Source organism: Atta colombica, unplaced genomic scaffold, assembly GCF_001594045.1.
Source record: "Atta colombica isolate Treedump-2 unplaced genomic scaffold, Acol1.0 scaffold111, whole genome shotgun sequence".
Taxonomy (NCBI): Eukaryota; Metazoa; Arthropoda; class Insecta; order Hymenoptera; family Formicidae; genus Atta; species Atta colombica.
In genome coordinates this window covers 58,785-75,287 of record NW_017259197.1, presented here as the reverse complement: position 1 = coordinate 75,287, position 16,503 = coordinate 58,785, and the positions used below count along the sequence as shown (strand labels likewise).

Genomic DNA, 16,503 nt, shown 5'->3' with positions numbered 1-16,503 from the left:
TATTACTATTATTATTATTTTATCGTTATGCACGATGTACGCGAATAAAATCGATTTTAAGTCTGGAAAATAATATACTCTCCGACAAAAAATTAATATTACATTACGCCTAAGAATCTGCCTGAGTTTACACGCACCTTACTGCATACTCTGCATACTGCGTGTTAACGGCGACTGAAAAATATTCTCGCGACAGGTACATAACGCGAAACAAATGTTTTATTGTAGCAATGTGGCAACGGCAGCTTCGAAACTTATCCCGTCCCGCGTTATAATCGTCGCATTATCACAATGGTTAGTTGAAATAACGATATCTCACCGCCATTCATAATATGTGATATTCTAAAATGAACACTCGTCATGAGAAAACTTTCCGGCACATGTCATTTAATAATTTGATCCTATGTACGCAGGCTTAAGTTAAGGAATGCGCGGCTTAACGAGAAGCGAGAGATGATTTAGTATCGAAGTTAAAATAGATCTGTTCTTTGTAACTGAACTAGTGTACACTTGTTTTACTTAAAATAAAATATACATATATTTATATATTTAAATTTGGCGAAAGCAAAAAAATTTTAGTGAAGTCCAGTGTAATGACAAAGAACAGACTTAATGATTCCAGTTGCGTCGACAAAAAATTCATAAACCCCCTCCGAAAATTTTGCCCGTATACTTGCAAGAAATGTCATACACGATGAATTTGCCTCCGCTGTGGAAGAATATCATGATAACTGATCAATGATGATTCAAAAAAACTCATGATTCGATATAATATCATTCTGCTAATATGAAAAATCGTAATAATTATTTTTGGGAATTATTAATGTACTCTGCTACAATCGTTATATTAATATATCTAAAGTAGCATACATTAGTTTGCAGTGACGAGGATTGTTCGCTCGAATATCAATGATTCACAATGCATAATTCGATGATGCATCGACGACACATGTAATGCCGCGTTGTAAGCTAAATCATATAGCAAATCACGCTCATCCATCCCGTCCATAGGCTAGCCGTTGACTGGCATTGGTGAGGGACATTGCACTTGCCACACAATTAGATGACTCTGTTCACCATGTTCTTCATTGCTGACTGCAGTATTTGATCGATCTATGCTTTCCTCCGTCTCTTCTCCATCACCTGGAAGATAATTAAAATGTAAATGTTATTAGTAACAAGTGTACTTAAATAAAAGAAAACAGGCATAAGTCGCGTTTTTTACAAGATAATGCATGATAGATGGGAAAGCCCAACCCCCAGAGAATAAAATTAATGATATATTATCGCTTTTGAGAATATTAAATTCTTTTTTCATATACTTGTTCTTGAACTTTGATGTTTGCACATGTATAAATATGCAAAGCAATCTGTAGAAATTTGAGATACCCCACAGTCATATGTATTTAATATGCACAAAGATTATAGAAATAATGTTGTTAGTCGAACTTTGTTCTATCGTGCAAGAGTGCGAAATTGTTCTGTTAGTGAAGGATGCACCGATTAATAGTGATTTTGTCAGGACAGAGAAATGCTCATTTAAATCGATATAGAAATCGGCACACTTCTTGCTTCTCTCTGGGGGCATACCTGACCATCTGCCACACAATTAGGTGTGTTGCCACATCACTCTCGTCTTCAGCTTCATCTGCTAAAATTGCAATAACTTATTAAACTCAAATTTATATCATAAATTTTTAATAAAATTTATATTCATATAACAAAGAATAATAAAAGTTTATCTCATTGTTCATAATAGTTCGCTTTTTCAGAATTTTTATTTAGATTTATAATTTTTAACATTTATAAAGACAACATACCTTGCAGTCATTACAAAAATTTACTTACCCACTCTGAAATCGATGTAACCCTCACCACCACTGAGAACAAGCATCGCAGGTTGCGTTCCGTCCGTCACCGCGCTCTGACCACCATGACCTAGAAATTTGATTTAAAGTTATTATATATTTGCATATTCCTTACCGCGCTGACTTCTACTTCCCTTTATATTTTATATTGTTAAAGTTATTAATCTTTTAAGAAAAAATTTCACTAAAAATTAATAATCAACATGTATGGATATTAGCGATCATCGCGAAACTCACCAGGTACAGCAACGAACATCTTTACAGCATCTCTGTGTCCGTGAAAACTGAGCTGCGCATGAGCCATGCTGCAATAAGGTACGAAACTTCCTGGTGTGACGCCTCGTTCTGACGCGAAGATCCTAACGCCGACTCCTGGTGCATCGCTTTTGTTGTTACCTGTCTGCACTCTAGCTACCGCCATTGAACCACCCGCACCTGAAGCACCCGAATATTACAGAGTTAACGAATGTCAATAAGAGAATGTGCTATTTTCTGCACTTACTTTCCGATAATGGTACTGAGATGATCACTCCATTACCAGTACCAATCCACAGCCTATTTGAGGAAATAAGTAGAGCAGTGATGCGTACGAAGGAGAATCCAAGTTTTCCTGTACCGAGCATTTTACTGACATAAGGCTCTATATCAACATCTTGGAGATGTTGATAGGTGTGAGCGTGATAGAGTCTTAACGTCGAATCGAGCCTGATGCTGACCCACACACCATCACCTAGCCACGCTAACTGCCGCACTTGAGATTCTCTTCGAGGATGTGCGTCCACTGTGCACTGTAAAATAGGAATTTTAATTTTATCAATTTAACTTAATCTTTATTTTTGTAATATTAAGCTACTACATCTTTTTAAATATTATTTCAATTTTAAGTATTATTTTTATACCTCGAGCGTCATCGAAACAGGATCAATCACGTGAATCTTGTTTCTATAGCCACACCATACTGTTTTTCCGCTGACTGCAGTCATGCATCTAATAGAGTGTTGAGGGCTACCAAGTGTAATAACATGGTATTGAGACAAATCCCATTGTCCATCTATGCCTCTGCGGAATATCGTTACAGTTCCATCTGCTAAAGCGACTAAAACTCGGCCTTGCACATGTCTAATGAGAAGAAAGATTTCATTAATCTTTTATCAATAAAATCTTCTAATTAGGATCACAGCACCAAATCCTCGCTATGATCCTTACAATCCAAAAAAAGCTACATACACAATAGCTAATGCTGCATCTCTGAGCTTCACAGAATGTAAGCACATCGACCATTTAGCGACGGCTGAATGAACAAAAACTGCACCGTTTTGAGCTCCGAGCCACATGGTCGGTTGTATGGACGACATCTTTTCGATGGGTGTCTCTTCCACGACTTCTTCCTTTGTCTCCTCGTTCATGGTATCTTTATCGTTCGATCTCAAAGATACTTCAGCGTTGCATCGTACGAAGTTTACTTTTCCTAAGTTTGCAGTTTCACTATCTATACTTTCTAGACTTTGCGGTTCATTTGTGGAGTTCTGATCTGTTTCAGCAGATTTTTCGATATTCTCGTTTACCTGATCCTCTGATTGATTATCAGATTCACTTTTATTTTTATCGATGGCAGTTTCAGTATCCTGATGATTTTTCTGGCCGTTTTGCTCAACGTTCTCATTTCCGTTTGTAACATCCTCGCAGGCACCGTTGTTGTTCTCGCTATCGTTTATCATGCCGTTCGAATTGCGGATTGAGTTCTCATTAGAGAATTGTGCGTAATCGCTTTCTTTGGCACCAGGTACGCTCGCAATGCAGAGCAAGTGTCCTTGACAAACGTTGAACACCTCCAGAACGTCTGCCGGATTATTTGCATCTATTACCGTGACCTTGGACATCTTCTGCGTCGAAGTGCAGATCCAGACGAGCGAGCTGAGCTGTTGCTCCCATCGTTCTGCTTCTAATCGTCGGTTTTCGCTCTCTTGAAGCTCCTTGTCCAAATGCTCGACAGCATCTTCAGCTTCCGTCTTTACATTGCTTGTTTCCTGGGCCTCGGCCGCGTAGAATACACTTCCGCCGACCATGCATCCGCCATCACGTGTCTTACCGCTGCTCAGATTTACACCGGCACCGCACCAAATCTAATAAAAATGATGATGACATTCACTCATCCTCATTTTTCTTCCTCAAGAAACAGGAAAATGTAACATGTACCTTCATGCCTGGCTCGGTTTCTTGCAGGGGTCGACAATATACCGGAACTGGAACAGGAGGTTGTCTAACGGGAGCGCTTGGCTTTCCCGGTAAACTCCATCCGTAAGCTTGTAAACGGCCATCCTCCTTTTTAACGTGCGCTCGCACTTGACGATACTGTTCTCTTCGCTCGCTCGCGCGTCTTGCTACGAGCTTTTCGGACGATCTGCAAAGACGACATGAGTGATATGTTAATTATTGTATGCTCACGAGTTTCAAGCAAAAAGGGAAAGATCGTTGCAACTTTTCTGAGTTTAATAAAAGATAAACTGTGATTGTTGACTGTCCGTCTGACTATCCATTTCACCATACACATCCTTTGACCATTTTGCTTCCATCTTCACTGATTCTCACAGTCGACAATAATTTCATTCTTGTAAATTTATTGTTATAGAGGATGTATTAGATACGAATATATCTATATAGGCTCTCTATTATATTTCTTAGAATCTGATGTTGAAGCGGAAAGTTAGAAGTAGAGCGGAACAGATTTACCTGCTGACCAATAAGCACCCCACCCGAAGCCAGAAAAACCAGGTATCTCTTGACAACGCCACGAGGGAGAGGCAAGGACGAAACCCGAACAACAAAAAGACCAAAAGCGCAGTAACAAGAGTGAAATAAAGGCCAAGTTTATAACGTAATCAAAACTTCATTTATTTCTTTCAATCAATAATGATCGCATATTATTATTTTCTCCAGAAATTGTACAAATTCATATTTACAAAATTATGTATATCTTTTTGTTCAAACATATTACTGTGAAAAATTGATCCATCTAATGGTTTAATTAGTGCAATTCTTGCACTTTTATGAGCAATGTATACATCATCGTAATATACAAACCATGCTAAAACTTCCTAATAAAACTTGATTAACGGGTAGTTTAATAAAGGAATTTTAAAATAGGATTCAAATATAGTAATTAAAACAAAAAAGAAAAGAAGAATAATCTTGTTATCATAAAACTATACATTACTTATCATTTTGATATATACTCAGATTCAATAAAAGTTTTATCTTTAGATACACTTTTCGAAAGCCAAAAAAGATTACAGAATAAGCAAAAACTTGTTAATACATATACAATGCTCCCAAACTCGGTAGGCTAAAATTATTCAGAAAAGACTCACGTCTTTTAGCGCAATTGAGACTAATATCGTGAATCGTGACAAAAGATTATGGATCCCAATTGACCAAAGAAGATTCTAATCTGCAAAGATGATGAATTCAGAAAATCATACTAAGTTTCTTTTCTGTAATTCAGTCCCACGTGGATAAAATAACATTACCTCATTTCTGTTCATCGTTATGATTTTGATAATAAAGAAGATTACGCTTGCATGTTGAATTGCAGCTTGTATATAACATTACCTATGTATTCGCGAGAAATATTCTTCTTGGAACAAAATGAACTCAGGTTTGTTAAATGATGATCAGATAGAAAGAAAGTATAAAATGACAAAGAAAATGAAAATAAGACTAACTAATTAAAATTAGGCGGGATTCGATGTGTCAAGTCGACGTAATCTACGTGCATGTAGTAAAATTTGATTGATTTCTCACATGGTGTCTCCTTGGTCGAGAAAGTCTTGACGACTTTTCAACGTACGTCTACGCATGGCGTCCAGGGGTGGTGCAGGGACAACTTGATTCGCTGGTGCACTATACCGCACGTGCGGTAATGTGTGTGTAGAACGCACTAACGTCCCTCGATCAGCCGGGCCTGTGAAAAGATTGCTAAAACTGAAATAAAAATGAACGGATTAATCCTCTTCCAGTTTATTTTCTCCTTGTTTTCGTTTGATAGATATATGTTGATACATACAACTTCCATACTGAACCTTTTCCACCCGAGATGCTGGAAGGATCAGTCTTGCTGGCTCTAATCATTTCTGTCCACCTGACAGCCTCTTGGAGTTCCATAAACCGTTCTTTATATTGATTTCGTTCCATGAGCACTCTTGCCATTTCCACGCGTGTAAATCGTTTCCTTTGAGACAGAGGTACATCCTCTTCGTCATCACTCTTCGTCGCTTTAGCTGCTGCTTCTGCTTCTTCCTTAACCTTCTTTAATTCTTCTTCTAAGGCGGCAATTCGTTGCCGCAATCGCTCACGCGCTTGCTGTAAACCTCGAACCTCTTCTCGTAATATTTCTTGCTCGCTAGAAGTTAGAGTTTTTAATAATATCTAAAAGTTATATCGATGCTGTAATAAAAAAGAATTTAATAATGATCTACCTCGTTAATTCATCCACTTTGACAATTAAATCATCTTTGACAACGTTAAGCGCATTTCTATAAGAAAATATCTAATGTTAGACTATAGTACATAATAAAGATGTTATTTTTTCAAGATTGAGAAAAAAATTGTAATTATAGTTATTTTTAGAAAATAATTTTCCCAATCTTGTACTTTATTAACAAAATGAAAAACTTACTTTGTTGCTAGCAATTCATTGTTCTCCATAATAAGATTTTCTACTTCTTTCCCCATACCTATAAAAAAATAGATAAAAATATAACAAGATAGTTAAATAACTTTTCTTCTAAAAATCAAAATACATTATACTTGAATATTGTTTGTTAAGATTTATATTAAGGTTAATAAATTTGATATAATCTCTAAATTTGATTTAATCTCTATTTTTTGATTATGTTACATGCATAGCAGTTAATTAAGAGAAATAAGAAGTAATGTATATCTATTGTAATTAGAAGTTCTAATTTTTATTTATAAATAATGTTAGAATGGAAAGCATGTTCAAGAATGATTGTATCATTAATAGCTCCGATGTTAATTATTTTAAAAATATATATACACATTGTGTATATCATACAAAAATATTATTAATAGCACATATCTTACCGAAGAAGTTGTCATTGACTGCAGTTGATGGTAAATTAGTGTCATGCATCGCATGTTGGAAATACGACGCGAGCCAGCATAAGATGGCAAACAATGAAATACAATACAAAGATAATATAAGTTAAAAAAATTATTAACTCAAAAGATAGATGAAAATATGAACGAATACATGGAATAAATGAATATATGTACAAATCGCAAAAATTGTGAATATATATCAAACATACCTGAAGAAGCATATTCTCCAGGATGTACTAAACTTCCTAAAAATATAAATATACCAATTTAGTTTTCCGAAGAAAAAATCGAGCTTTAACATTGTATTTCCCGTAGATATATTACCAGTAATATCTGCGCCCTCGTCCATTTCGCCCAACGCATCAGCATCTTGAAAACTTAGTTCTTGATACAACGTATTACCGCTTCGTTGTTCTCTTTCAGTCCTGCTTCTACCACTTGGCGTAGTCGCTAACTTCTCTATACTTGCGGTCGGCGTCGTTGGTGTTATTAAAGTTGGCGGGACTTCTGTTTCCGGACTTTCGTCTGTAAAAATATATTCCTAACTTAAAATCTTATATCTTTCAAATAGGAATTTACAAGATTTATTATTAAATATGCAACATACGTCTAGATATAGCTGTAGTCTTATTCTCTTGTACTGGTTGATCAGTTAATTGGCTTTTGTCGGATGTTTCGATAGCAGCCTCACTGCTACTATCCAACATTTCAGTTCTCAAGTTAACGACGTTTGATACGATGTCCTCTTGAACATCTTCGGCATTTATACTAGCTTCCAAACTCTGAAAACCATAACTAAGTGGCCCGGAACTACGTGACATATGAGCAAGTCCAAGGGAAGGTAATCGCGATGGTGCACGGCTGGTAGATACACTCTCTAATCTTTCTGTGCTACCAACCAACATTTTGGTCCTCTCCATATAATCGACATGGGTCTTGAATAATTCTGTATATCTATCATGCAGTCGAGAATATTCGCGTTTCAATTCAGCTTCCTTCTCCTCGAGCCGACCAACTAAAAAAAAAATATAAATGTTTATTAATGATAAGCGTAATCTATATATGAAGCAATTTGGACACGGACTAGACATTGAAACATGCTTCACATGTTCGTGTAATAAACATATGATATATTTAACACAAGCAAGAAATCAGTATAATGATTTAAATAACATTTGAACAATAAAAAAAATACATGATTATACATATCTATTACAAAATGTCAGTTGATAAATTTTTATAACAGCATCTTAAATAAAACCATATATGAAATATGAGAATGACTGAAAAAATAATTAATGAACAAAGGACAATAAAAAATGCATAGTAAACCTGCATCCTGTGTTCCTCGCTCACTACAAGAGAGTGATACATGAATATAAATAACATAAAACGCAAAAAAAAACAAAATCTTCTACTCTACTGTAAAGGGAAGAACTGTGAACAGGTAGACTGGAAACGTCAATGGCATTTGTACCGTGATCATGAGAATTCTTAGTCTTCAGTTCCAGCATTCTTACGATAGATTCCAAGCTATCAATTTTCGATAGAAGTTCCTTTCTCTCATCTTCGGAAACATCTTCCAGTTCGAGAAGTTTCTGATATAAAAATATTCATATTATATTATAATATAAATATATTATTCATTCATGTATTATTCATATATAATCAAAAATGTTTAAGGTAACTTATTTGAAAAAAGTAATTACCTGATCTGATGCTTTTCTCAATTGCTTCTCCCTTTCATACTGCGTGACAAGCTGTTCATTATCTTCTCTTAATAACTCTAGTTCAACTTCACGCTCTTGATTCTCGGTATATGATATATCCAGACATTCTAACACATTGACTAGCAGAGGCATCAAGTCTTTCACTACATCCTCATCGTATCTCGCTATCATCTTTTCAAACTCTTGATAGATGCTGCCTGCCAAAGATTGCACTTTCTCTGACATGACAACATGACTATCCTCATGCGTGCCGTAGACCGTTTCTTGATCCATTTTGACCAGTGTTTTATATATCTATCTATCTACCTATGTACCTGTAGCAATAATACAGAAAAATATAGTATTGTACAACAATTTGCAATAGATTAAAGGAACAAATTCATTATTGTTAGCTCAGTTTCATATATATTAGCAAAATTCAGTAATAATATGTTCTGTTTCCATAGAGTTCTATTACCGATGTGTTAGCAGCATCTAATTGTTTCAAGTACTTTATGAATATATTTAAAATGTGATAATGGTCAATTTGTTGAAATTTTTACAAAGTCTGTTAAATAAACAAAATTTATTAATAAAATATGATAGCAGGTAAATACAGAAGTAACATCGGCCATTTCATAGTCATGAGATGATATATATTTCATGACTAGGGAATGAAATTTTGTTTAAATGAGGTTTCTGCTGACAGTTTATTGTTAGCAGTTATTATGTCGATAAACTTTGCTAGAACATGAGTTGAATATTATAGTTGATGCCAATATTCTGTTGAAATCTAGACAAAGCAGAGTCATGTAATTTGTAATTATTTAAATGAAACATATCATTTAAATAATTACAGGATGATAAAGTCTGCTTGGTTTCTACAATCTGTCATTACATTCTTTTGTTAGATTTTTGCTGATATTCTATTCATTCTATTTGTACATTTGACAAAATTTGTAGTGAACTTTGCAAAATCTGTTTTTGACAGATTTAGCTATCTAGAAGTATATCAGTAATTTGTCTGCAGATTTAGATAGAATATTACAGCAAATTGACAACTGTATTAAGCTTATGTTTTGCCAATCTGTGACAATCTGATAGCAAATTTCCAATGGAAACCAAACAGAATCATATCATTCCATAATTTCATTTAAATATAATTTAATTTAATAATTACAATAAAATTCTGTTTGGTTTCTGTGACAATTTGCTGACAGGCATTGGAAAAACACGAGTTTAATGCAGACATAATTGCCAATCTACTACATATTCTTTCCAAATCTGCTAACAGATCGCTGATATGGTGCTAACATTTTGCTTCTTAAGGAAATATTATTTTTATATCTCAAGGCATCTTATAGTATCTGGCCAAACAACACGATATAGAAGAATGATTAATTGCACTACTCAACTCTTTGGACTCGAATTACGTTGCACTTTTCACAGCCAGTTAAACGGATCCTGGGCCACGGGACGTCGTCGAAGGCGTTAAAGGGCGCAAAGGGGTGCGCGTCTCCGAACGTGGACCATCAAGTGCGTTGGTCGGCGTGTCGTCGTCCATTCGTCGGATCTGCGAAAGGCCGGAAAAACAGCTCGGTAGCGGTCCACCGTGATCGACGTTCGTCGGTAGGCCGAACGTCAGGCGCATAACTTCGCTTATAACCTTCTGCGTGCGACTCCGTCCAGGATGTCGCGCGAGAGCAACCTCGTGTCGTTTCGCTGCGCGAGGATCAGCGAACGGCGACTCGACAAGCGGTCGACGCGGTGTCTCATCGCATTATCTGCGCGTCGCCGTCCTCTTTTCTCTTTCCTGTCGCGGCGTCTCTCCACGTCTCGTCCTGGACCAGTCGTAGATTCACCTTGTCCACCTCGTGCGCCACTCACGAGCCGCACGCGCGCACGTATGAAGTCCGACGATCGCGCGTGACGTTTCGCAACCACCGCCACGGGAGATTACGCTTTTTTTTCTTCCTTCTATTCTTCTCTTCAAGTCCTTCGCGAACACTTAGCGTGACAATCGCACGACACGACGAACGGCCGACTCACTGCCTCTCTCTCTCTCTCTCTCTCTCTCTCTCTCTCTCTCTCTCTCTCTCTCTTCCGCGTAATAAATCAACACAGAATTCGGACAACTGTCAAACGACGACGACAGGACACTAAGGCAGAATCAGTTGGAACTAGTCTTTACACCCCGTGAATTTTTCTAGTCGTTTCTTGCCATCCAGCGATTCGCTGTCCCCTTCGACCCCGATTGCAACGTGTTCGGAAATAGATGTCCGACATCCCGTCCGCAACGATCAGCGACGATGTTGCCTTCGCCTACTTTCGGTTCACTTCCGTTAGGTGGCCGTGGCGTCATTCGACGGCAACCATCGCGCTCGGATAGATGGATTGATAGCGCGCTTTATCATTGACTGACACGAATGGATACGAATCTACGTGATGAAACCATGATCGGTCGATCGATCATGCCGTCGTACTGACAGCAAGATCTCCAGCGATTAAAAATTTTTTTTTTTGTCACAAAGATACACGCACGAATTAAAAAAACAGAATTTTTTTTATTGATCCAATACTACTTGAAAGCATTCTAAACAAGAGAGTTCGAGCTCATAGCAATTTATTTATCATATCATATACAATAATAATTTAAAGATCTTCCTCTACAACAGAAAATATGAAGAGACAAAAATGTTTTCATATTATGAGAGTATCACATCATATGATAAAAGTTTAAAGAAAAAAACCAAGTATTACATGTAAACAAATTATACTGTGATTCTATACTGTATTACAATGTTCAATACAATGTCATCACATTATATTATTGTATAATAATATATTATTATAGCAGTTACAATATAGTATAATATTAAGATCTCTTCTAGTTCCTCGACTCAATTAACTCAATCTTATTTCCTTCAATGCGATGCTTCCAACGTCAATGCAAACTCCTTGCATAAACGAGGCATAATACAAGTGCTTACTAAGAATAAATTTTAGGACTCTGCAAAGAAACATCACACATTTCCATACATCCCACAAAACGTGATCTGACTGTATTAATCTTCATAAGACTTGTTTTGAAAATAGGTGCCAACAATTAAATAAAAAAAAATTGAAACTACAGTATGGATCGCAGAAATGTTTGTGATGCTCATGACTTTAATTCACAGTTCGTCTTTAAGTTCGGTTCAATAATCTGGATGCAACTTTATAGTATATACTTTTTTTTATATAATATTATATATACTTTTTATTATATAATAATATAATGTCAATATAATATTCAACCTACATGTATACATGAGCAACTCAACTTCTGTCCAGAATTATGGTAATAGCGACGAAATTGTATTGTTCAATTTAGGTTTCTTTCTTCAAGTACTTTCTCTTCACATGATGATACTTTTCATTTTGACAAAAATGCTATGCCTGCAAGATAGATATCGTTGAGCTAATGTGTTGAAATCATCGTTCGGTGAAGATCACCAACTTCCTCTCGGCCATTTCTGACTTCTGCATATCACATATGACTGTTAGTAAAAATATTAAGCTTGCAAACATTGTAAAATTTTTAAAGGCTTAATCTCTTTTTTCAGTCAAACTTTTATGATAGCATAGCTTGAGCCAACACATTCAATTCATTCCATATTGCTAATATTATTGTAAATCACATCTCGCTTTCATTTTATATCAGAAGGAATTTCCTTATTATTACGAGAGAGATGGTAATTCGGCACTCTACCGTTTTTTGAAGAAATAAAAAATTCCAGACAAAAATTGAACCATCCATGCAATTAAATAATTCAGTCTAATATAGCTGATTTCTAATTCTGGACAGTAACTTAAAGTGTATCACTTTTGTCAATCAAAGTAAAAGGAAGGCAATACACTAAGATACTTCAAATCAATATCTAGAATTATAAATCCTGAATTGCATTCTAAAGTGTAATAGCAACACTATAATTACAGTTAGTGTAAACAAAATATTAATTAAAATAACGTCCACGATTGCCACTATTATTCCAATTTCCACCTCGACCGCGCGGATTGCCCATGGTATATCCCCTGTTGTAACCTCCTCTGTTGTAACCACCGCTGCGATTATCATTAAAACCGCTATTCCCACCGTAGGACTCGTTATTCGAAACTGGACCGCGGTAACCTCCACTTCCCCGCATCATTTTTGGAGGTGTATTAAAGTTACCGCGAAAGCCGGTTACATGTCCCCTGGGAGGTCGTGCTGATTGAAAACCACCGCCGATTATCGGCTCCAATTCGTGACGACAAGCATTCATGCTGCATAATGCTTTAATCACGCTCAATATCTAAAAAAAAAAAAAAAAATATCAATAACATTATCGAAGCTACATTCCAAAATGTCCTCTCCAAAGAAAATTTTACTTAATATAACATACATTACGTTTTTGAAACGTAGTCCAAGATATTGTCGTTTACCAAATATCATGAAAAAAAGAGAGAGGAAAAAAAGAGAGAGAGAGAGAGAGAGAGACAGAAAGAAAACTTTTTCTAAGTATAATAAAAGAGATATTAAGTTAATGCACAAAAAATCGCATATTTTGTCAAAATTGTATACAAAAATAGCAGCAAATTAAAGCAAAATTGTCATTAATGGTTTCAATATATTTTATTCTAATTAAAAATATTTTTTGCTTATTCAGAAATTTTTCAAATCTTTTAAGAACTCTGGATCTGAACTCTCATTGAAGATTCCTAGTCATAAAATATTTCTATTTTAATATATTTTTTGCAAGAATATTATGTATTTTTTTGTTTCTGACATTATAATCTCAGATTAGTAGTGGCCAGAAGTTTCAATACAAAATTTAATAGAAGAATGATAAATCTTTTACATTAATATAAATAACTTTATATTAATTAAAATTTCAAGTTTGATTTATACCTTTTCTTCAGTCGGACTCAATTCTAGAATCGTTTCTGGATCTTTGGATGCTCTAACTACAAGACTTTCTAAAGCTGGTCTCAGAGCAACGATAGCTGCTGCATGTTGCGGATCCATATCCAAGTTGATCCAGTTGTCTAGTTTAATCACGCCATCCACGTATTCTACTTTTCGTGATCCAAATAGTAATAGATGTATAGGCGACACCATAGTCATTTGCTTGCAAGATACAGCTCTCGTGCGAATCTAATGAAACAAGAGAGTTATCGAGTGAGAGAGAGAGAAAGAAAAAGAGAGAGAGAGAGAGAGAGAGAGAAAAAAATGTTTATATTATCCATACAGCACGCATATCCAAAATTAAAAAATCTTATATTTTAATTCTGGATATTGTGTCTAAATACCTTTTCACCAAACACGAAGAACGGGAATGGAAAGTTTTGTTCGAAGTTGCTGCAATTCACCGATGTTTTATGAATCAGCGCAGCTTTCGATTCTGTGGTGAGAACTTTCCGCTTCTCCTTATGATAACACACATTGGGATATAGACCCATGCACAACAGCGCAGTGATGGTGTCGAGGCGTGGATCCGCACCTGCTTGATAATTTAGTGGCATGGGGCACAGAGTTTCCTCGGGAAAACCAGCGCTTTGCAATAGCGCTTGTAGTTGGTTCTGCACATATGGAATAATAAGTCATTATCACTAGTATATAAGGATATATGCTAGCCACATCGCAATTCTACCGACCTTAGCTTCCCAGGTAATTCGTAAAGTTGGTAGACTCAGACTCTTTGAATCACAGAATGTTTGTTCTGCCCATTCGCCACCTGTTCTTGCTTCTTCCCATGCTTGAAAAGCATGAAACATTGCGACATGATCACTGAATCTAGCACCGGCAAACCATTTTTGTTGAGCAGTCAGCCTTTTCACATCCGGACCCATGTTGTATACCTCAGGAAAAGTAGTACTATTTGCGGCCATCGTCGAGAGCGCGTCGCCCACGCGAAACATACATCCTAGGATCATCATTTTTCCCAATCGCGGTTCTATAGGTAAACGCGCCAAAATCTTGCCAAGAGGCGTTAATTCATCGTTTTTATCCAAGCATTTCATTTCTGTACGCATAGAAATACAAAGTCTTAGAAATTAGTTAAAAATTAATTGATTATGGAAAAGAAAAAAATAAAAAGTATATACCTCTTAATACAACTTCCGCTTCAATCACGGCATCAATGGGAGGTGGCTCAATTGCCTTTGATAAGAATTGACCGATATTGCCTAATCTTAATAATTTGATACTCAATGCCAATTCATGCAGAGGTGTCCTGAACATTTCTGGTGTCATGTGTTCATCCATCTTATTGAATCGAGCTTTTGAGCATAGATGGAAACAAAAGCCAGGCCTAACGCGACCCGCTCTACCCTTGCGTTGTTCGAGATTCGTTTTACTGGCCCAAACAGTTGCGTAATTAGTCATATTATTGTGCGAAGTGAATAACTTCATTTTGGCCTTGCAAGAATCTATAACGTAGACGACATCGTTGATCGTGATTGAAGTTTCTGCAATATTTGTGGATAAAATAATCTTCGTTACAAATGACGGGACAGGATCAAAAACTTTACGCTGATCTTCTCTCGGTAATTGCGAGTGTAGTGGTATAATGAGATAAGACGATCCGCCAAAGAGAGAATGTTGCTGAAGGTGTTTCATCAACGCGAATATCAAATTCCATCCAGGGAGAAAAATCAGCACAGCACCTGGAATATCCTGTCTTTTAATATACATAAGAAGCGCCTCTATTAACTCAAAGCTTATCTCTTTCTCTGTCAGTTGTCCCATAGCATTCTTTGTTTCAACAGAATAATTATTGCCGATGACTTTATTCAGATTTTCTTCTGGTTCTGCGTCCGGTATTGGCAAATCGTCTGATTCCTTAGATTTACGTTTCCCGGAACTTGTAGGTGGAAAAAAATTTGTCAGCTGTATACAGTCCTCCAAGAAATATTGCTGAACGGGATACGCTCTTCCAGGAATCTCCACTACAGGACACTTGTTGAAATACTCGCTGAACAATGTTGTATCAATTGTAGCAGACATGAGAATAATTCTGAGATCAGGATAGAGGTGGATCATATCTCTGAGCACCACCATAATAAAATCTGAATTAACATCTCGCTCATGGATCTCATCAACTATAACATGCGATACACCTCTAAGGCCACCCTCCAGTTTTCTCAAGAGTACACCAATAGTGCAAAACATTATACTGGCATAGGGTCTCGGCAAGTACGACTCAAATCTCACGGAATATCCAATCGATTGTCCCAAAGCCTCGCATCTCTCGGCGGCGACTCGGTCAGCCACGGAAACGGCAGAAATTCTTCTGGGTTGAGTGACAACTATACTGCAATATGCACCTTGGCCGGATGCGATATAATCATCCAGAATGAACTGGCAAACCTGCGTAGTCTTACCACATCCCGTATTTCCACGTATGATAATGATTGGATTTTCGTTAATTGCATTCATGATCTCGCTTTTTTTGTTGAAAACGGGCAAACTTGATCTTTCTTTGATGCTTGCCTGCAAACTGGAGTCCTGTTGCAGCTTTTCTCGTTGTTCATTCATTAAATCTTCTGACAACTGATCCAGAGAAGTTGTTGCCAGTGGTCCCTCATCTATATTACAGCCAGTCCATGGATTCCAATTTGGCTGAGGTGGTGACCAGCTTACGACACCGGCAGGTTGCGGTACGGAAGATATGAAATCGTCCAAAACTTGATTCGTTAGCAAAGATACGCCAGCAGTTAATGTATCTTTGTCATCTTTCAGTGCAGTTGTATTGTTATCTTCTGTTGTAATCGATGACTACATT

The 16,503-nt window shown here is 36.6% G+C and overlaps 2 protein-coding genes across 5 annotated transcripts in view; both read right to left on the bottom strand.

Annotated features, from left to right (window-relative positions):
• Positions 1-101: 101 nt before the first annotated feature.
• LOC108693966 (JNK-interacting protein 3) lies at positions 102-11,001 on the bottom strand. 2 transcript variants are annotated; one of them, XM_018203204.1, is made up of 19 exons: positions 10,365-11,001; positions 10,114-10,271; positions 8,699-9,033; positions 8,467-8,587; positions 7,597-8,004; positions 7,314-7,514; positions 7,199-7,234; positions 6,972-6,989; positions 6,544-6,601; positions 6,344-6,400; positions 5,932-6,267; positions 5,670-5,849; positions 4,065-4,269; positions 3,096-3,991; positions 2,768-2,987; positions 2,371-2,656; positions 2,106-2,303; positions 1,849-1,938; positions 102-1,143 (listed from the first exon to the last, which is right to left on the bottom strand). In XM_018203204.1, the coding sequence occupies exons 3-19, from the start codon at positions 8,990-8,992 to the stop codon at positions 1,013-1,015; spliced, it is 3,735 nt and encodes a 1,244-aa protein (XP_018058693.1). In that variant the 5' UTR covers positions 8,993-9,033; positions 10,114-10,271; positions 10,365-11,001; the 3' UTR covers positions 102-1,012. The 2 variants fall into 2 exon arrangements, with proteins under 2 accessions (XP_018058693.1, XP_018058694.1); XM_018203205.1 differs by adding an exon at positions 1,591-1,651 and having other exon boundaries at positions 1,075-1,143; positions 10,114-11,001.
• Positions 11,002-12,693: 1,692 nt separating this feature from the next.
• Positions 12,694-16,503, bottom strand: part of LOC108693954 (dosage compensation regulator) — a 6,512-nt gene continuing 2,702 nt past the window's right edge. For all 3 annotated transcript variants that reach the window (XM_018203191.1, XM_018203190.1, XM_018203192.1), the window contains 5 exons: positions 14,825-16,496; positions 14,375-14,742; positions 14,030-14,299; positions 13,629-13,874; positions 12,694-13,032 (listed from right to left, as the gene is read on the bottom strand). In XM_018203191.1, coding sequence (XP_018058680.1) covers positions 12,694-13,032; positions 13,629-13,874; positions 14,030-14,299; positions 14,375-14,742; positions 14,825-16,496 — 2,895 coding nt within the window. The remainder of the gene's footprint in view (positions 13,033-13,628; positions 13,875-14,029; positions 14,300-14,374; positions 14,743-14,824; positions 16,497-16,503) is intronic.

Excerpts from the sequence above, each read along its gene's own strand:
- LOC108693966 (XM_018203204.1), bottom strand. The coding sequence starts at position 8,992 with ATGGATCAAGAAACGGTCTACGGCACGCATGAGGATAGTCATGTTGTC. Across the intron at positions 6,401-6,543 it reads AATGAATTGCTAGCAACAAA|AAATGCGCTTAACGTTGTCA; the intron begins GTAAGTTTTTCA and ends ATTTTCTTATAG. Across the intron at positions 3,992-4,064 it reads AAACCGAGCCAGGCATGAAG|ATTTGGTGCGGTGCCGGTGT; the intron begins GTACATGTTACA and ends CATTTTTATTAG.